This window comes from Anomaloglossus baeobatrachus, chromosome 6 (assembly GCF_048569485.1).
Source record: "Anomaloglossus baeobatrachus isolate aAnoBae1 chromosome 6, aAnoBae1.hap1, whole genome shotgun sequence".
In the NCBI taxonomy this organism is placed as follows: Eukaryota; Metazoa; Chordata; class Amphibia; order Anura; family Aromobatidae; genus Anomaloglossus; species Anomaloglossus baeobatrachus.
In genome coordinates, this window is record NC_134358.1 from 129,518,941 (window position 1) to 129,541,325 (window position 22,385).

Consider the following 22,385-nt stretch of genomic DNA (forward strand, 5'->3'; position numbering starts at 1 on the left):
CAACATGCGGACATAGCCTAACTGCAGATTTTTTTCTGCACCCAAAACTGCAAGGAAAAAAAAAAGCAATGTGCGTACAGCACTTCAGAATTCTCATTGACTTTGCTGGCATAAGGATAGATTTGGGCAACAAACTGCATGATAAAGTGCAACAAAACAATCAGCGTGCGCACACAGCCTAAGGATTTTCATGTGGTTTTGTGACAAAACTGCGCTAAAAAAACGCGAAGCAAACACTATTAAAACGCGCTTTGTGCACATACCCTAAGGCTATGCGCCCACGGGGAAAGTGTCCTGCAGATATATCCGCAGGACATTCATAGAATCATAGAATATTAGAGTTGGAAAGGACCTCCTGGGTCATCTAGTCCAAACACCCTGCTCAAAGCAGGATTCACTAAATCATCCCAGACAGATGTCCGTCCAACCTCTTTTAAAGGCCAGAATCACACTTGCTAGTGCATCGCGTGTAACTCGCGTGAGTCTCTCATGGTAGAACCCGGCATGGCTGCACACTATGCATACAGGAGCGTCTGAGCTGCATAGAGATACATGCAACCGACCCACTCCTGTCAGGAGAGTGTGCGGCCATGCCGGGTTCTACCATGAGAGACTCGTGCGAGTTACGCGCGAGTTACACGCGAGGCACTAGCAAGTGTGATTCTGACCTAAAGACTTCCATTGAAGGAGAACTCACAACCTCTTGTGGCAGCCTGTTAGGCTAGGTTCACACTTCCATTGTTTTGCTTCCGTCAGGTCCGTTGTTGCGACGCAATGACGGATTCGTAGTTTTTGAGATGTCAACTGATGCAACGGATGTGTAATTTCACAGGATTCCATTCACAGGAATCCTGTGAAAAAACTGATCCGTCGTGCCCGTTACATCCGTTGTGCATCCGTTCCTTGACGGATCCGTCGTGATCCGTTTGTGTTTGGAACTGCCCACTGAGTGTGCCAAACATGCTGGGCTTGCTTAGTAGAGCATGACAGAATCCAGCACTGGATTCCATCGTGTGACGGATTACAACGGAATCCAGCACCATAGACATTCATTATAGCTTGTGACAGATTGTGATGGACACTTGTGGAGTCTGTTTTTTTGCCGCTCCAAAAAACGTTACATTCAGCGCTGCTCCTGCCTGACGGTCAGTCACTAAACGACTGATCCGTTCGCATCGGATGCAACGCAAGGCCATCAGTCACAATCCGTTGCTAATAGATGTCTATGGGGAAAAACTGGATTCCTGCAAAATATTTTGCAGGATACCGTAATTCCTCAAGGCGACAGATTGTGACTGATGCAAAACAACGGAAGTGTGGACCTAGCCTTAAGGCCCTATCACACACAGAGAAAAATCTGTGGCAGATCTGTGGCAGATCTGTGGCAGATCTGTGGCAGATCTGTGGCAGATCTGTGGCAGATCTGTGGCAGATCTGTGGCAGATCTGTGGCAGATCTGTGGCAGATCTGTGGCAGATCTGTGGCAGATCTGTGGTAGATCTGTGGTAGATCTGTGGTAGATCTGTGGTAGATCTGTGGTAGATCTGTGGTAGATCTGTGGTAGATCTGTGGTAGATCTGTGGTAGATCTGTGGTAGATCTGTGGTAGATCTGTGGTAGATCTGTGGTAGATCTGTGGTAGCAGTGAAATTGTTGACAATCAATGCCAGGTTTGTGGCTGTGTACAAATGGAACAATATGTCCATGATTTCACTGCAACCACAGACCTGCCAAAGATTTATCTCTGTGTGTGACGGGGTCTTTACACTCGTTGATCGCCCTCACTGTCACAAAGTTTTTTTTAATATCTAATCTGTGTCTCCTCCCCATCAGTTTCATCCCATTGCTTCCAGTCTTTCCTCGTGAAAATGAGAATAAAACTGATCCCTCCACAGTGTGACATCCTTTAAGATATTTGTAGACAACTATTCCGCAGGAGCTCCCAGAAAACCGCATAAATGAAGGTGCATACAACAATCTGTAATTTACCAACAAATATTCAAAAGCATTGAGAGATCTAATCACCCCATCTATATTACTCCTTCTGTCTCTGAGATTAGCCCTTGGGAGCAAACCTGAAATATTGTAACCGGATTTTAGAGAACTGGATATGGTCAGTTCTTTGGATTCAATAATATTTATAAGGATTTTATAAGAGTGCTGATGTTTTGAATTAATATAAATGCATGTTGCCCAACAGGAAAACAATAATTTAAGCATGTGCCATCATTAGGAGCGATCCTTGTACCTTGCAGCTCTTATGCACTAACTTGATCATCTCCAAGGTTCCTCCTCACTCTTCCTACAATTGTAGCTGAAGTGATAAATCTGCTTCTTTGGGAAACACAGATGAAAGTGACCCCCGCTCTCTGTCCTGCACATTATCCGGTGTTTCCCCGGTAATCTCCTGTGCTGGCACCACCTCTATATCTAAGACACCTTCAGGCAATTACCTAAAACTGCCTGGTCGAAGTCCCAGCCCTGACTGTATTTCATAATTGCAGTGATTGGAAACTCGCCTCCTCCCCTCTGCTGACAGGCAGAAGTGACAGTGCTCAGTGGCTGAGAAGAGAGGATCTGAGTATGATCTGTTTATGTCCCACTCAACACTGAAGTCTTGTTCTGCTGAGGACACACTGGACATGGCTGACAGACACTATATAGATGACTCTGAACTGCAGGAAGACACTGAAAAGCAGGAATGGGGCTATGTGGAAGGTCAGTTCTTCCTTTGTTTTATTAGTATGCTTGCACTGTTAACTTTTCCTGTGTAGACTCTCTTCAAGTCAAAGATTTCTCTCTAATTGAGGGTCTTCAATATTTACTTAGTATTGGAACATTCATCTAAGAACATTCTATAGGTAGAGATGTCTTGCTCCATTTGGTTTCAATCATAAGAAATATCAGAAAGATTGTATTTTTACATTGTCTGATATGAAAAAATCTTACTTGATTATATTGCATATTACACTGATAATCACTAATGTAAATAATATTTATGGTTAGTATTTATGATGACCGTCCACAACCCAACTGATTTTTCGCATGTTCACATATTTGTAGATTCCTTGCAAAAAGTTTTGCAACTGAAAAATGTTATGCTTTCTATACAAATGAATAGGGTTTTTATGCTGAAAGTGCAGAGATTCCCATTCCCATTCTGATAAAAGTGTATGTGAATGTCCCCCTAATCTTTCCATCTATGGCATGATTGGATTCTTATTACTGATGACTGGCTGCATTATCCAAGATAGGATCCAACAGAGAAGAGCGGCATAAGATTTTAACTTCGCATGCCGATGTACTAACCTAAAAAGATTAAAGAAGTGGTTTCTTAGATACATTTGACTTTAAATGTGGTAAATATTATTTACAGATATTTGTATGATATGGTGGCATTCCTGTAAATTGGTATCAATGAAACTTAAAAGGGTGGTCCACTAGACAGCATAGTAACCATACATCGATGTCAAGCTAATAAAGATGGCTTTTCTCAAATACCTTGTGTAGTCAATTGTGCCTCTGAGCGGCGCTATTGCGATCCGCTCATCCCCATCACGTGACCCACGGACTGCATGACCTCTGAGATCTGGTGATGTCACGTTAACTTACAGTTGCTCCGACGTCACCGAGGCCGACCCCAGTCTGCTTGAGTGACTGGGCTGTGGGCGGAGTTTCACCGCTCGCCACAGACCACCATCTCGCTCCCTCTCTCCTTTGCTGCAGATCGCTGCAACCAGGAGCAATGCTGGGCTGTAACGCCCACAACCCAGTCACTCAGGGAGACTGAGGCCGGCCTCGGAGATGTCAGGTCAACTGGAACTTGACCTGACATCACCGGATCTCAGAGGTCATGGAGTTCAGGAGTCACGTAATGGGGATGAGCAGACCACAATAGCGCCACTCAGTGGCACAATTGACTGCTCAAGGTATTTGAGAAAAGCCTTCTTTATGAGCTTTACATCGATGAGTGGCCACTCTGCATTGTAGTGGACCACTATTTTAAGTTACATTGATGCCAGTTTAGAGGAATGCCACCGTATCATACAAATTTCTGTAAAAAATGTTTTACACATTTTAAGTCAAATGTATCTAAGAAATTAATCAGCCCATTCATTCCCTTTATTGTGAATCCCTGTGATATGATGGATGGTTATTATTTGATTAGGAGACATTGCTCCTAAAAAAATGTTTTGCTTTTTGCCAAATTGAGATATAATTCAGCATGGAAGAGGGTTATATAGTTCTACTGCTGGATCTGATCCCTGTGGCAACAAAAATATGCGAATGTCAAAAGCACAGCACCACAACCAGGATGTGTGATCCCGGTCAATAGAATCACTTTTACGCTTCAGTTTTTAATAGATTCAAAATATTTGCTTTGCCTGGTTAACTATTAGAGGATAGAAGGAGTTAAAAACCTGTTGTACCACTTTCACTTTTAATAACGCTTTATTGTTTAGAAGTAAAAACAGGTAGATCTTAAGAAAACAAAATCATGTGGCATCAATGTGAAGATTGTGAATGACTAATTAAAAAGGAACAGCGGATGTTCACGGCTCCATGGCTCCTTTATGAGATGAAAGTCTAACAATTGTTGATGAAACTATAAGAGATTATGACCTTGCTAATTCCAGTCATCCGGTATAAACTTCATTAATATATCTGTTAGGTACACCTTCAACGTCTTTTTCTATAATTTCTATCCAAATATGATATATGAAAGCTTCTTTGGAAAAAATGGTTCTAACATTTAAAAAAATCACTTTAAATAATGTTCTTAAGAATTTAATCCACCATACACCTGTAATGTGATTATTTGAATTTTGCAAGACTTGAGGGAATTTCCTTGTTGAACCTTCAGCAGAATTCAGGCTTCCAGTTACAACAGGCTGCTCTTAGTTTTCTATATTTGTGTAAGTAAATCCAAACTGATCTTCTGTCGCTTTCTTTTAAAGAGCTCCATACATTTTAGATCAAAGTCATCCAAACTCTCCTTTTTTGTTGAGATTGGTCAACAAATTAATGTGTGTGAAATAATGGGAAGAACAGCTGTTAGTTGACCTGCGTTTGTTCAAGTATCCAAGTTGCATGGTCACATTTTACGCAAGAGATACCAAAATTCACAGTGTGGATGATGTATGTGTGATTGTGGGGGGGGGGGGGGGGAGGTGTAACTGCTGAAATATCCACTGTTCCTAAAAAATGGGTGCAAAATTGCCCTGTGTGGAATGTACTGTCTTTGAGTATGTGCAACCAACCTTCCGTTAATGGTTTCTAACTTCTACAGATACGTAATGGACAAACAAGGGAGCAGTGGCATTTGCTCTAAAATGCTTCCTTCACACTGAGTTAGGCTATGTGCGCACGTTGCGTAATTACATGCAGTTACGCTGCGCTTTGTAGCGCAGCGTAACTGCATGCGTCTTGCGTCCCCAGCATAATCTATGAAGATTATGCAGGAGCCGTGCGCACGTGGCGTCTTAGAGCGCAGCGCTTTGGCTGCTGCCCGAAGCGCGCGTTTAAAGAACTGACATATTGCTTCTTCCATGCGCTTTGCCTGCAGCCCCTGCTCTGTCTATGGGAGGAGCTGCAGGCAGAGCGCATGGAATCGGCTTTTTTTTTTTTTTCACTACGGACATTTTCTGCAGCGATTTGAAGCGCACGTGTGCTCTTCAGATCGCTGCAGAAATTTCTGCAGTGACTGTACGCAACGTGCGCACATAGCCATACTGGTCTTGCAATCAGTGGTCTCAAGAGCCCCTGCAATCACACATTTATCATGTATATTGTGGACAAAAAAAAGGAAACACGGATCTTCACACTGCTCATTGTTTATAGAGAAGATGTGAAAACTTAGCTCTGCTGATGTTACAATCATCTGATCTCCGTAATGTAGTGGTGTCGCTAGCAGAATTCTTTATTTAATCTTGAATCCATTGGGATTAGCTTGACTTTTCTATAACATCTCTACATAGTTTATGCAACTTTTTTTATATACAGCAGGGAAAATAAGTATTTGATATACACTGCCGATATTGCCACCTATAAAGAATGAAGAGGCCTGCAATTTTTATCGCAAGTCAACTGTGACAGACAGAATAATAAAAAAATCCAGAAAATCACATTGTATGATTTTTAAATAATTAATTTGCATTTTATTGCAAGAAATAAGTATTTGATCACCTTCCAACCAGCAAGAATTCTGGCTCTCACAGACTTCTTATTTTTTCTTTAAGAGGTCCTCCTACTCTGCACTCATTACCTGTATTAATTGCACCTGTTTGAAATTGTTATTAGTATAAAATACACCTGTCCTTACACTCAATCACAGTCCAACCTCTTCACCATAACCAAGACTAAAGAGCTGTCTAAGGACACCAGGGACAAAATTGTAGACCTGCAGTTTCTGGGATGGGCTACAGAACAATAGGCAAGCAGCTTGACAAGAAGGTAAAAACTGTTAGTTCAATTATTAGAATATTGAAGACACACAAAATGACTGTCAATCTTACTCAGTCTGGGGCTCCGGGCAAGATCTCACCTCTTGAGGGCAAGGATGATTCTGAGACAGGTCAGGAATCTGCCCAGAACTGCATGGAAGGACCTGGTCAATGACTTGAGGAGAACTGGGACCACAGTTTAAAAGATTACCATTAGTAACACACTACGCAATCATGGATTAAAACCCTGCAGGGCAGGCAAGGTCCCCCTGCTTACACCAGAACATATGCAGGCCCCTTTGAAGTTCGCCAGCAACCATCTGCATGATCCAAAGTAGCCATGGGTGAAGGTTATGTGGTCAGATGAGACCAAAATACAATGTTTTGGTATCAACGCCACTCACCGTGTTTGGATGAAGAAGAAGCTTGAGTGGAACCCCAAGAACACTGTCCCAACCGTGAAGCATGTGGGTGGGAACATCATATTTGGGAGAGCTTTTCTGCAAAGAGGACAAGATGACTGCCCATACTGAAGAGAGGATGGATGGGGCCAACACCCTCCTTCCCTCAGTAAGAGCATTAAAGATGGGTCATGTCTGAGTCTTCCAGCAATACAATGACCCGAAACACACAGCCAGGGAAACTAAGGAGTGGCTCCTTCAGAAGCATTTCAAGGTTCTGGAGTGGACAAACCAGTCTCCAGACCTGAACCCAATAGAAAATCTTTGGAGAGAGCTGAAGCTCAATGTTGCCCAGTGACAGCCCCGAAACCTGAAAGATCTGGAAAATATCTTTATGGACCAGTTGGCCAAAATCCCTGCTGCAATGTGTGCAAACTTGGTCACGAACTACCAGATACATCTGACCTCTGTAATTGCAAACAAAGGTTTCTGTACCAAATATTAAGTTGTGTTTTTCAATTGCATCAGATACTTATTTCATGCAATAAAATTCAAATTAATTAGCTAAAAATCATACAATGTGACTTTTTGAAATTGTTTTATTCTGTTTGTCACAGTTGAAGTGTACCTACGATAAAAATTACAGACCTCTCCATTCTTTGTAGGTGCAAAAACTTGCAAAATTGGCAATGTGTCAAATACTTATGTTCCACAGTGTAGATAATAAAATGTAAAATACACATTTGTATTATTTTACACTTTACGCCTTATTTACTGTACCAACTGCAATAAGGCCTTTATTTCTTTATCCTCTAGATTCTACACTGTTTTTATGTGCATCCCAAAAAACATGCATCTAAAGATTAGCTGATTGGTTTGAGGTGGATTGAGTTTGCCTTGAATTTAAAACAAAAAAAAGGATTCATTAAAATCCAAACTTTTTGTAATTTGCTTTAGGCCTCTTTCACACGTACGTGCCTCTGGTACGTGTTTGGCAGCTTTCTCACGTACCGGAGACACGTACACACGTAGACCTATGTATTCCTATGGTTTTGGACACACGTAAGTATTTTCGCACGGAACTTGTGTTCGTTCCGTACTTACGTGTGTCCGTGTGTTTCTCATGGCAACATATCCGTTTTTCTCCGGCATCACGGGTGTCACACGGAACACAAATGTGTCACATGTAATGCAAACGGACCACACAGATGTGTCCCGTGTGACACGCACCGGAGAAAAGACATGTGTCTGTGAGAAACAAAAAACCCTTTACTCACCTTCTCCTGCCCTGCTGTCTCTGCCGCTGCTGTCACTTGCTGCTGACCGTCACTCATTATGCTCATTGAATACTCACTTCACTGCGTCCGGAAGTTGCAGCAGCGGGGAGTCGGCAGGACCGGAGACCGAAGATCAGCACCACAGACAGTGACCCAGGGACAGGTGAGCAGAAAGTTCCCGTTCTCCATGTGTTATCACGGATAACACACGGATAACACACATGTGCCATACACACGGCACACCGAGGGCAATATGCACCTTTGCCATGTCCGTGAAAAACGTGCGTGATTTTCACGGACGTGTGAAAGAGGCCTTAAGTGAATTCAGCAAAGCCACCATTTTGCTCAATTATAGAGGTTCAGCAAGAGGTGAAAGACAAAATTATATTCTCACCTCTCCTTGTTGCTTCCAATACTTAATTCATTGCTGTGAATCACCGTTCAGCTGTCTAATTTTATTTTTTGTATCTTTTATCTCTCTTCCAGCTGGGTCACCCACTGACCAGGCCCCATGCAGGCGGAGTGATGAATGTCAGTAATATGCATCACACCCCACGTAACACTTGGATCCTGGTGAAAACTGTAGAAGACCCAGCCAAAATAAAGATAGAAGTATTAAGATAGAATATAAAACAAAAAATAAAATCACTGAATGAAGGGCTTGCAGTGGCCACACACTCCAAGGAGACATGAGTAGAAGACTTCTCAGCCAATTTAATTTGCTTTAAATGTATTGGTTGGAAATCGAACTTCCCTCTAGATAATTGAGCAAATCTGACAATAGAATTTTAGAAATTCACTCAACTTTGAAGTAGCACTTTTCCTTTAAAAATATTTTTCTTCTTCATTGTTTTGAGATCATCTCCTTTGGTAAAAATTGCTAATTTCTTGATAATCGTGCAGTGTAAACAGGCTGACGATCACCCAATGAACAAGCAATACTTTATTTTTTGGGTAAAGTAGTGAGTGTTGAGAGAGTAGTTAACTATTTGTACTTAAATAATAAATTGGAGATTTTTCATAGATAGAAAAAGCTCACCAACCAGCGCTGAATAATAAGATTATTTGATATTTTAATATTTTATTAATCGACAATATGAAAAAATAAGACAAAAACACAAAAACACAAAAAACACAAAGGAGATATACAGACAAGAGGGAATATAATAATACTGTACTATCGTGGAGCCCCGGCCGGTGGCACCACGAATATTACTAAGTGTTGGTAAAATTAAAGGTCCGACCAAAAAATGAAAGATAATTGTTATACAAGATTTTTTGCCCAAAGGGGGGGGGTACCACGTCCGTGTTAGCCCATATGTGAGGGCAAGGGTTCCTTCTGGCGAATGTTAGTGCACAGATGTATCCTTCAAAATCGATTAGATTATGCTGACATCCACGCTGCAAGTTTTCACGGTCCCTGAATTAAGGTTGAAAATGCCGCGCTTCTACCAAAGGCTCTGACAGGCAGAGGGATCAGTGCACCAGGGACTCGTTACAAGTCTCGGTGTAAATTACCTGACACCCGCGCTGGCATGGGGACTCCGTGAAGTATGGTCCTTGCGTGGAACGATTCTCTTTCACCGCTGGAGAGGAGGGAATAATGTCGAGTTGGGATTTGCGAAAATCCTTAAATCCAAGCAGGGTATTAGTTGAGAATTACTAAAGCAAGATTGCACCGTCCCAAGGCGTAGATTCCTCCGTGCACCTTGCTTAAACGTTCAGTTGCCAGTAAATCGGCAGAGTCCGTAATCAATAGGAATAATAATAATCAATAGGCTTTTGTTCCTATTGATTACGGACTCTGCCGATTTACTGGCAACTGAACGTTTAAGCAAGGTGCACGGAGGAATCTACGCCTTGGGACGGTGCAATCTTGCTTTAGTAATTCTCAACTAATACCCTGCTTGGATTTAAGGATTTTCGCAAATCCCAACTCGACATTATTCCCTCCTCTCCAGCGGTGAAAGAGAATCGTTCCACGCAAGGACCATACTTCACGGAGTCCCCATGCCAGCGCGGGTGTCAGGTAATTTACACCGAGACTTGTAACGAGTCCCTGGTGCACTGATCCCTCTGCCTGTCAGAGCCTTTGGTAGAAGCGCGGCATTTTCAACCTTAATTCAGGGACCGTGAAAACTTGCAGCGTGGATGTCAGCATAATCTAATCGATTTTGAAGGATACATCTGTGCACTAACATTCGCCAGAAGGAACCCTTGCCCTCACATATGGGCTAACACGGACGTGGTACCCCCCCCCTTTGGGCAAAAAATCTTGTATAACAATTATCTTTCATTTTTTGGTCGGACCTTTAATTTTACTAACACTTAGTAATATTCGTGGTGCCACCGGCCGGGGCTCCACGATAGTACAGTATTATTATATTCCCTCTTGTCTGTATATCTCCTTTGTGTTTTTTGTGTTTTTGTGTTTTTGTCTTATTTTTTCATATTGTCGATTAATAAAATATTAAAATATCAAATAATCTTATTATTCAGCGCTGGTTGGTGAGCTTTTTCTATCTATGAAAAATCTCCAATTTATTATTTATTTTTATCCAGGCAATTTTGGGGTGTTTTTTGCCTACAAACCAGCTGCAGAATTTTAAGTGAATGGTTGGATCTAGCGCTTACTCCTGTCCTTAGACAATCTATTAACCTAACTATTTGTACTTGCTATGCTGTTAGCGAGTACTGTCCGCTACTCGCATATTCATTACGAATAGTGAGTGCAATGTAAGTCAATAGAAAATACTCGCTAAGTAGCGAGTAACCCAAAAGCCATACTTTTCGTGCGAGTAGCGAATAGAACGGCTTTTGGGTTACCCGCTACTTAGCGAGTATTTCCCATTGACTTACATTGCGCCCGCTACTCGTAACGAATATGCGCGTAGCGGACAGTATTCGCTAACAGCATAGCGAGTACGAATAGTTAACTGCTCGCTCAACACTAGTAAAAAGATCTGTTAGGTAAAAAAATCAGCTTTCTTGGCAGCACATACATCCTGTGTAAACAGGAGATGGACTGCACAGAATAATGCTGCTCTATGTGCACAGCATGAACTATTGCTGATCAGTCAGTGTGCAAGAGAAATACAGTCATCTTGTCTATACTGGGTATTAAATGACTGACTTGCGGTCATTTAACACTGTAAATCGGGTAGTCTAAATGAGCCCAGAGTCTGCCTTGGAGTTGAATAAACAAAATGTTAGGCTATCATTATTTAACGTCTGTTACAAAGTTTCTTAATGTTTCATTTTATATGGTTTGTATGTACAGTATATTCCCAGGAAATCCAAAAATAAATAATCCAAAAAAAGATCAAAAACACTTTGCAAAACTGTAATTATATTGGTTATGCTGGAAATCTAATAGTACCTCCTGAGGCTAGGTAATTATACGTAAACATTTTGAACCAAGCAACAATTTTCAAAGTGATGTTTAGCTATTAGTGATGATTGAGCGTGATCGCCACTGCTTGTTACTCGATCGATCATCGGGCTGCCCCGGTATGTTCGCTACTTGATCAAGTATCACTGGTGCTCAAACACCATGCTTGAGTCACCACCCCCCATGTTTCACAGCTGTTAGACAGCCAATCAACATGTAGGGTTTTCCTATCATTCACTATAATACCGTAGCCATATTGATTACTGCCATTACTGTGTTTGCCGGCCACATTGCACCAGTTGGTGTTATATGGGACGTGGGAACGCAATGCTCTGCTTAATCTCGTCTGGAATCAGTTCAGGAAGAGTTGATTTAGAAGGGAGAGCTTAGATTAGAGCAGGTATATAGGCAGTGTTTAATTGTTATTCAGTTATTGTATGCCGCTGCTGCATCATTAAAACAAAAATCCTTTTCAGAGCTACATACTATCCTTTCTCTAGTAAAACCACTGATGCATGCATTCAGTGTAGGGATAGATGGTGGAGAAGGGATAGTTTTGGATTAGAGACATATAGGCAGGGTTTTTTTTGCCTTAAGGTAAGTGCACATGTTGATTATTTGGATGCAGACATTTCTGCATCATTTCTGCATCTCTTGGTAGGAAAACGCAGCTGTAAAAACTTCCATTTTCCTGCATTTTTGCTGCGTTTTCAATATGTTTTGCTTGCATTTTTGCATGGGTTTTTCTAGCATTTTTGGACACCAATGAATACTATATAGAAAAATAGATATAGATAGATATTAAATAGGTAGATAGATAAATACAGACAGATATCTAGACATACAGACATATTGGCATATAATTGCACAACCCCTCAACATGTAATAAATTGCACCCTGAGGAGCTTATTGGACAGCTTTTTACGAGTAAATAAATATATGAAAAGAAAGGCATGTATTCCTCGCTATGTTTGATAGCCAGCAAAGGTAACTTGCAAAGGTCCATGGTAATTGGGCCCTTCCCAGACTACAAATACCAGCCCACAGCAGCGGTAGAACTAGCATATCACATTAGATTAGAGGCATCATTCATAAGGGATGTGGAGTGTGCTGTAGTATTGTGATTTTTTAGTAATAAAAAAGCCTACAGTTTGTGAAGCTGGACTTGAATTTTTCTTCTCATCCTCTAAGCTTGTGCCAAAAAGAAGCAGCTATGGGTTTTTCTAAGCAGCTGCCTAGCACTCTGAAAATGAAAATGGTGGAGGCCCATAAAGCAGGAGAAGGCTATATAAATATAGTAAATCATTTTCAATTTACCCTTTCCTAAGTTTTGAAAGATTTGTGATTTCAGATAGATTGATTTGGAAAATATGTTGTGGAAGAAAGCGCGAATAGGGTCTTACCAGCCAAGGCAACATGCAATTTTAGGTAGACACACTCACCTAGTTGTGCCAGTCACAACTCCTATATTCACGTTGCGAAATGGCAAACAACTGAAGCCCCAGAGAGAAACGATAAACGTAAAGCAGGGGGAATCAGGTGTATGCAGCGCTATCACCAAAGGAATCGATGTTGATATTTCATCTCTTTATTCTTTGTACAGGTCTATGCGTTTCAGAGATCACTGTCTCCTTCATCAGGACATCAAAGAAAATATCAACAATCTTGAGGTTTTCTTTGATGTTCTGATGAAAGACACAGTGATCTCTGAAACGCGTTGACCTGTACAAGGAATAAAGAGATTTAATATCAACATCGATTCCTTTGGTGATAGCGCAGCATACACATAAATCCCTCTGCTTTATGTTTATTGTAGATAGAGTGATTGTTAACAGCATGATGGACGATGATCTGTGGCACCTATTCTGTGTATACCACTATATACATTTTTTTACATGGGTTCTAGTACATTGATCATCAGACCAGAAACCTTCTATTTTCTTTTTCCTTTCTCTTCCCATTTATTTAAACTGTTTTGCTCTATTTTTTTATCATTTCAATGAACCTGGTATAAGTTTAATCATATAAGCTGAAGTTGAAAAAATGATGGTTTCTACAAATGGATAATGATTCTAAACACACACCAAAATCCGCAATAGACCAGCTCAAAAGGCACAAGCTGAAGGTTTTACAATGGCAATCACAGTTCCCAGATCTAAAAATCATTGAAAATCTGTGGCTAGACATCAAAAGAGCAGTGCATGCAAGACGAGCTAGGAATCTTACAGAACTGGAAGACCTTTCCACAGAAGAATGGTTGAAAATCCTTCAAACAAGAATTGAAAGACTCTTGGCTGCTACAAAAACTGTTTACAAGCTGTGATACTTAATATAGAAATGACAATACCGCACCCCCTAAGAAACACATAAACTGGAGAATGTGTGTCGATAACCTAAAATACCTGTAGGGTAAGACACAGATTGTACATAGTGCCAGATTAAAAAAAAATAATATAAACCAATTGGAATTAAGGGTATAGTATTTTTAATAATGTTTTTAAAAATGTTTTTAAAATAGGGGAAGTGTAAAAACAATGTAGTTAGCAGTGTGTTGCATTCATACAGTAGATTGAAACATATAGGAAGTCCTTAAAGCTATGACTAGTAGTGACCTGCACTACCAGGTTAAAGGAGTTAAATTTTGCACAGCTGGGGAAAATAGAAGGTGATTCAGAGGTTCCACTACAGAGCACTTACAGTGTTTATGTAAATTCTTTGATGCTTAACCCCCAGTTGTTTGGAGAAAAGTCTGGAATAGAGGATCATAGGCAGATCAGGAATCCTGCGTCTGATCTGCTCGGTGCACTCTGCAGGAATGAGGATGCTTCAGCCAGCAGTGCACCACCCCAGGGCTATGGGGTACTTGGTCTCAGGCGTTGTACTACTGGGACGTGTCACTGAGTGGCCGTAGCCCGGTTCCATGACCCTGGGGGTCGCTTTAAAAGGGATTATGTACCGGGGAATATTTAATAAAGTTTATGTCGTGATGCCACTTGCGGGTTACAGTTATGGTGATGGAACCGCTGCTGCACAGTCTCTCCGCTGAGGCTGATGTTGAAAGCAGCCTGAATGTTGGGCCCCCCGCAAGTAGGGCCAGGGCCCCAGGGGGTAGGTGATGGAGTTAGGCGCAGAAAGGAGGTAGGCCACACAAGGGATTGCAGTGTAACTGGGTTCTTTACTCACAGTAGGTTGGTAACTGGTACCCGGAGAAAGGCTGGTGTTCACCGCTGGTTCCCTTAGTCCCAGTGTTGGGTTGGTGACCTGGTGGCTTCTTTCTCCTACACTTTTCTCAAGTTGGTGGGTCCCCATGGCTTGGAGCATCTGGGGGTCCGCTACTGTTAGTCTCTCAGTCTCTGGTCCATACGGCGAACAGTGTGAACCCTGTAGGGTCGGTATTCCATTCCGGTCCCTGGTTCTCCATTACTGCTGGTGCCCCCGGACTTCTCAGTTCAGTAAGGTCCTAAATAGTCCCCTCACTGTGCAGATTTTATCAACTCTGCCTGGAGAGTTTGCCTGACCTAGGGCTCTGTACCCCATCGGTGCTATGGTTCCGCGAGTACTCCACCGTACTTCACTGGCAACCACACACCTGGGCCCTCAGGTCACCGTTACACTCTCCGTCAGTGCGGTTATGTTCGTCTCCTCTCACTTCCACTTACTAACTGTCTGACTGTCCATCCCCTCCCACCTGGTTGTTGTCTAGTGGACTGGATCGGCTCCACCCCTAGGTGGCCATTCATTGGGTCCAATTCTGGTCTGTCACCAGTCCTTGAGAATGGTTAAAAACTCATATTATAGTGTGTTTTGCTGTTACCGGCACTGGTCTTCCAGGTCCCTGGGGGTAAGGCCTGCATTTTTGACAGGATGCAGTATCTTGTAGTTCCCTGATGGGGTCAGGGGCGCTACAGCAGCATTGCCTCAAACAAGTGTGCCGCCCCCATGCCGCCGCTGCTCGAATCCGGACGTTCTAAATGGGTGGCTCGAGGGTCTCCGGACCCGGGGGTCCCGCGGACACGCCGAATAAAATGGGGGGACGCATATGTACGGGCTAGGCCGTATTAAGTTTGTGACGCCACCCACGGTGTGTGCTGTTATGGGGCAGCTAGTTGTTAACCCCTTCGTGGGTAAGGATGGTGGCCCCGGGACCCAGTGTCTCGGTGCACGGTATAGCGACCGCAGGGAGTGTTTATGTACTCCCAGTTAATAAACCACACAAATCTCTGGTAAACCAAGGTGCTGGTGGCTGGCTGGTGCCTCGGCCGGTTGCATTCGGGTCCCCCACCCGGCTGGTGATCTCTATCCTTTTCCTCTGCACTGTTTGTGTAAGGTGGACTTCCTTACTAGTGGACTTCCTAGCGTGAAACTCAGGAGTCCGCTCCCGGCTGGATAGGGCCTAAGGAGCCGTGCCCGTAGATGCTGGCTCGTGGGATCTATGGGCCCTGGCGGTGACCTCCTATCCCTATCAGTGGGCTGTTGCCTTCTATGAGGGCTTTTGGGTGGGACAGGACCTCTAGTCCGTGAATTAACCAGTCCGCTTGGTTCCGGTTCTGGCTTCAGGGTCCGAGTACCCCCCTTTGTGCTACGGCTTCCGGGTTGGTTCCCCGTGTCGGTACCGGCAGGCTACAACCCTGTCCCGGTCCACCTCGGATCTGCTGAGCCATCTTCCTGTCTCCTGCTGACGGAGACCATCTGCCTCCTAGCCAGTGGCACCAGGGCTCCTACCCTGGTACTATTCAACTTGAACTTTCCTGCTGGAGCTACACTTAGCTCCAGCCCACACTCCTCTCCAAACTCTCATTTTTCTTTTTCTTATCTGCTTGTTTTCCCGCCCCGGGCTATCTAGACCCCTGGGTGGGCGTGTCCAACCGCCTGGTCACGCCCATTGGTGTGTCTGTCTTTCCCTAAGGGGGGTGACTAGGGTTTTAGGTTGGCTGTATGTTTCCTAGTGAGGGAAGGTGTTATGCAGGGGCCTATTTGTGAGTATCCGGTTTTGCCAGGGCGTCACACAAGTGTGGGTGATTCCAGGTAACCTCAGCGTGTGACATCATGAAGATACTATGGTGGCCTGACAGACTCAAACTTCCTACTCGTTACGAAGGGATAATCCTTTTTCCTCAGAGAATGTCAGACACCCGGGGGTTAAGCATCAAAGACTTTACATCGACACTGCAAGTGCTCTGTAGCGGAGCCTCTGAAACACCTTCTATTCTACCCAGCTGTGCAAAATTGAACTCCCTCAACCTGGTTGGGCAGGTCACTGCTAGTCATAGCTTTAAGGACTTCCTATATGTTTCGATCTACGAAGGCAACACACTGATAACTACATTGTTTTTACATTTCCCCCATTTTAAAAACTTTTTAAAAAAACATTATTAAAAATACTATACTCTTAATTCCAATTGGATTGAATACATTTTTTTTAAATCTGGCATTATGTACAATTTGTTTCTCACACTACAGGCATTATAGGTTATCGACACACATGTTCTCCAGTTTATTTGCTCCTTAGGAGGCGCGGTATTGTCATTTCTATATCATATTGTTTCTTAACAATTCACTGTGATACAGGGCCAATTCTTACCTGCAGCCCCACAGAAGTGTGAAAGGGTACTTGTGTTTATCCCTGCCTTGACTTCTGGGTGTGACTATCTCCAGTTTTTTGTATATATTGTAGGCTGTGATAATTGCCAAATGGGCTACTAATAGGTACTAACCATGCAGAGTGCCCAAACATTTACATCAGACCATTTTCCTTTTTTGGTAACTTTAAAATGGAAAAGATGAAAATATTTTTTGTTTGCTTAAAATACAAAGGAAATGTGTCATCTTTAACTTTGTGTCTTTTAGAGATCAGTTCATCTTCAACTTGCCTAACTGTTCACAATAACAGTAATTTTGACCAGGCATGACCAAAGTTTTACAAGCCACTGAAAAGCAATAAAAGTTATATATCCCGAAAGGTCTGACCAAGCCCTATTTCAGGATATCATTAGTATTGTACCATAAAATTGCCTGACAGATTGTCTTTAATTACATATTTTCTTAATATTCTAGAAAGCAGTAAGCTGTTAAAAGACCCTCAGTCTGATTTTTTCTACTGAAAAAAAGCTGCTAATGGGAATGAATAGTTTAAAAAAATATAAAAATGAATAACAAAATCTATATAACTTTTTGCATACCTGTTTAATATGATAACCATTCATGCTACAACTGTACTGTGGCCTCTTGCCATATTTTAAATTTACCTACTGGATGTTTTTTGTTACATTTTTTTTTGGGTAGGTATGTTCAATTTTGTTAACAAGATAGAAAAATAAATTTACAAAATCTTTATCAGCTTTTTTGGTAGTGTCAGATCCACACGGTTTCAAAGTTTCCTGGGTGACAGGCCCGGGCCTGGGATTCTGGCTGTTTGATCCAGATCCAGCACTCGAGAAATACAAAAAAAAATAAAGGAAAAATAAAGAAAATAAGAATGAAGCGAAGGCTTCATACTTACCGAGGCTCCATCGCTGCTATAAACTGCTCCTGCACGGCTGTATGTTGCTCCTGCGGCCTCTGCTCATCATTGTTTGTCAATATGTACTTGTACTCAGCACTGTTTTCCCTGCTCACCAGCCGGCCTGGTCTCTGTGGTTGGTTGCAGTCAGACGTAGCCCCAGCCTGTGTGACTGCATCTGACTGCAAACTGCAATCAGTCATCGCTCATTCATTCTCTCCGTGGAGCGCACAGCGAGCGGTCATATTCTATGGTCGCTCGCTGTGACAGAGATGTAGCAGAGCTAGAATCGCTGTGGGACCTCGTGTGGATTGCGACGGACCTGCAGGTTGTGTTGGGGTTAATAAAGTGGTTACAGAGGGTGGTTTTTGTATTTTATTCCAAATAAAGAATTTTTTAGTGTTTGTGTTTATTTACTTACAGAGTAGTGATGAGGGGGTGTCTCATAGATGCCTGCCATCACTAACCTAGGGCTTAGTGACAGCTGTGGGCTGTTAATAATGCCTTATTACCTGATTGCCACCACACCAGGGCAATCGAGAAGAGCCGCATAAAGCGCCAGGCTTGTCACATCTAATTAATGCGACAATCCTGGTTGGCTGCAGGTCGCTATTTTTAGGCTGGAGGGGCCAATAACTGTGGCCCTGCCCAGTCTGAGAATACCAACCCCCGCCTATTGGGCTTTATCTTGGCTGAGTATCAAAATGGAGGGAACTGCACACTGTTTTTTTTAATTATTCATTTAAATAATTAAAAAAAAAAAAAGCAAGCGTGCTGCAAGCAGTTCCTCTTATTTTGATACATAGCCAATATTAGCGCAGGGCTGGGGGCCGTAGCTTGTGGCTGTAGGCTTTATCTGTGCTGGTATCTTAATATGGCGTACCTTATGCCATTTTTTAATTTATTTATTTTCACTGTATGGGTAAAATCACACTGACGTATGACTTGCATGAGTACAGTGAAAAAATCTCGCATTGCACTCGGCCCCATGTAAGACAATGCTGCAGCTCACATCTGCAAGTATATCCTCAGCCCTAATTGGACTGAAGAAAACATTGCAGCATGCTGTGATTGTGGCCGGTGTTACCCTTACGTGTGACTCATGTGAGTATTAAGTCGCATCACCCAGCCTGACACTTTCCAGACACGAGCGTGCAGCTGCATAGAAATACATGCAGATTCACGCTCCTGTCTGTTTGGGCGGAGACTTGAACTGCTCAATTAGTGACTTCCATTGGGGTTCAGGTCAAGTCTGGGTCCCTAACCAAACTTTAAACTTTATTTTTTACAACTATTAAAACAAGCGTGTGGATTCAGACATGGCTCAAGTCCACCCGCCCGCATGTTTGATAGTCTGAAGAAATAAAAGGATTTTTAAACTCATTGGTAACTGCCATATTTTTCATTCTTCACTTTTGGAGTGTTTTGATCCCAATACATTAGGTTGAGCACCACCATATTTAGTTGTTTTGGATATTGAGCATCCCTGTCCATTTACAGAGCAGCAGGATACTTGTATCAGTGGTGCCGGAATGTTTCTATACTCGTTAACAATTAAACAGTTTGTTGGATACTGTGGTGGCTATTATACAGTGTGTGGACCATTGGTTTGGGGGAGCTGTTAGCCCATCATACTGTGTATAGGGGTGGTGTACATGAGAGAGACTCAGGGCATTACTAAATGTTATGTAGGCACTTAAAAACCATTATTATCATAGGGGCACTCAGTATTTTGTGACCCTCAAAAGGTGCACATGGGGCATTAATACTTTCTAGGAGAAAAATGTGGACACTTTTCTAGGGCACTTGCACAGGGCATTACTATTTTCTAGGGTGCAATTTTATAGTCTAGAGGGCACAAAAGAGGCATTATTACAATGTAAGGGGCACAATAGTGGGCATTATTATATAGGGAAGTAAGAGGAGCACTGTCTTTGTACCACACAATCGGTGCAGTAATATGAACACATGTGACAACAGTGGCTTAGTATTGGGATATCAACGGCATGTGGAGATTGTGCAGGTTGGGAATAGATGGTAAAATTATCCCTTTATGGGGGCCGATGTCTGCCTTATTCATATTCATATTTAGGTGGTGTATGCAGAAATCAGGGCTTTTTGTAAGCAGTAGTCACAAAATTGTCCTTGGTTGTTGCGAAGCAAAAGGTCCATTTGTTAAATTAAGAAGCTAAAACTTTTAAACAAACTTTCATAACATTGGATATACCAAACCAGCTAGTTAACACAATTAAATTTTTGCCTCACTGGAACGACCCCTGATGAAGAATGGTGAAACGTGCGTTGGGGCGTGCGACACACAGAGCATAGTTGTTATGGTAAGGCAAAAATGTAATTGTGTTAACTGGCCAATTTGGTACCTCTAATCTTTAGATACAAAGCACAGGCACTTTAGTATCCAGGCAGTAACTTATTGATATGTGAATATACAAGCATTTGCTTGTGATTAGGCTATACATGCTGTGTTGTTCCCTGTCTTGATGTGTAGCACTGGTTTCTAGTAAAAAATACTTTTTTTTAATATATTGTTTAAGTTGTATTTTTTTATACTGGTTGATAATAAATATTTTTTATTGGGCATAAATAGTTTTGTTTGGTGGCTTTATTTGCACAATGAGGTGTTTTTGATTTGTTGTTATGAGTACTAGTGAGTATTAAGTCATAAAAGTTATATGTATGCATAATGTTATGTGAACAATTTTGAAACCTTTTAAAGGAAATACAAGCTTTGCAGTACTTACCATTTACTGCGAACTAAATTACAGTGAGACAAATTTGTGTAAAACTTTCTATAAAGCTAAAGTGTTAAGGTAATGAGACAACTAATGAAAGAGAGGAAAACTAAAGCAGGCAGGAAATAACCAGACGACAGGAGGAATTCCAAAGCACACCAAGCAACACCCAGTAAATCACCAGACTGGGACACAACCGCACACGGACCAGTGTAGCAGAAAGCTATAGACTGCACAGGAAGACAAATTCCTCCATCTTAAAAAGGTGTGGAGTACCTGAGATATTTCTTCCACAACACGTGATCCAAAATGTACTCAGCAGGCTAGCAAAAATTAACTTCTGCTAATCCAATCACTAATGAGCACACAGCTGGTCAATGCCCGTGCCTGCCTGTGCAAATCAAAAGCACCAGAGAAAGTATAGTGAGGAGTGTCAGAGTCTGTGGTTTGAACAGCGTCTGATGTCGCCATGACACTCGGCGAGTTTAGAGCCAAACGCGGTGTGACATAAATCATTCGAATTTTAAAATATTTGATTATCTCTAACAATCATTTCAAAGACTGGCAACAGCACAATATGGCCCAGAATTTCATTTGTGGCCTTTCCTAATGGACCATGGCAACGCCTAGTCAGTCTCTTCAAGAGAATATACAGTGTGTCCACCCATATCCTGACCACCGCCATTAACTTGAGAATGGCGGCAGCTATATGCATAGAAGTGGTGTCTAGGTATAGTAAATTATCCATCCGCTATGCAATGAAACCACCTATAGTGCCACCTGGTGGAAAACAACGAAGTTAGCATTTTTATTTAAAAAACGGAACGAGAAAGAGGAAAAAAGTGAATTACAAAATTGCAGGGCATCATCAATTCAATACAAACCGACACCTTCCATACAAGGTCTTCCGATAACTTCATTGTGTGACTATCATTGTACTATGTAGCTTAGTGCTAACAAAAACAGTGATATTACCCATAATTAGCACGTCTATGAAAAAAACTGTGAATTTGACATCTTCAATCAGTTTAAACAGTTGTTACAACCTATAAGTGAATGTGTTAGTGCAATTAAAAGCAGGAATATTCTTATAAAATTACAATAATAGCCTTAAAGCAAATCTGTCACCACCTGGACCTTTTTAAACTGTTAATATGGGCATACAGGTTATAGACTGCTGAAAAAAGTCTTATCTGTATGTCTCATATAAGATGCCATGTTGTAGAAATATAATCTTTTATCACTTTATGTAAATGGCTCTTCCATGCTATGGGTCAGATTTTGCCTGGAAGATAACTGCACCTCCAGAGTTTATTTTAAATAAAAGGGGTGTTACCAGTGTGATATGTGATGGTCGCTCTCTGATCTCACTGCAGAGCTTTATGTGATTATGGCCTAAGACACACGGCATGAAAATCGGAGCGAGTGGAATGTGATAAAACATCGCATTCCACTCGGACCAAATTTTAGCCTATGTGTCAGCACCCATGAGCGATTATTTTCTCAGCCCTAATCGGACCGAGAAAACAATGGTAGCATGTTGCGACTGTAATGTGTTCCTGGTTTCTCTCGCACCCATTCAAGAAAAATCGCACTGCACTCGCAGTACACCGGTGTACCCCAAA

At 42.1% G+C, this 22,385-nt stretch overlaps 1 protein-coding gene across 1 annotated transcript in view; it reads left to right on the plus strand.

Moving 5' to 3' along the window:
• The first annotated feature begins 2,307 nt into the window (after window positions 1–2,307).
• Window positions 2,308–22,385, plus strand: part of CA8 (carbonic anhydrase 8) — a 209,501-nt gene continuing 189,423 nt past the window's right edge. The window contains exon 1 of the mRNA XM_075316334.1: window positions 2,308–2,717. Coding sequence (XP_075172449.1) covers window positions 2,594–2,717 — 124 coding nt within the window. The 5' untranslated portion in view covers window positions 2,308–2,593. The remainder of the gene's footprint in view (window positions 2,718–22,385) is intronic.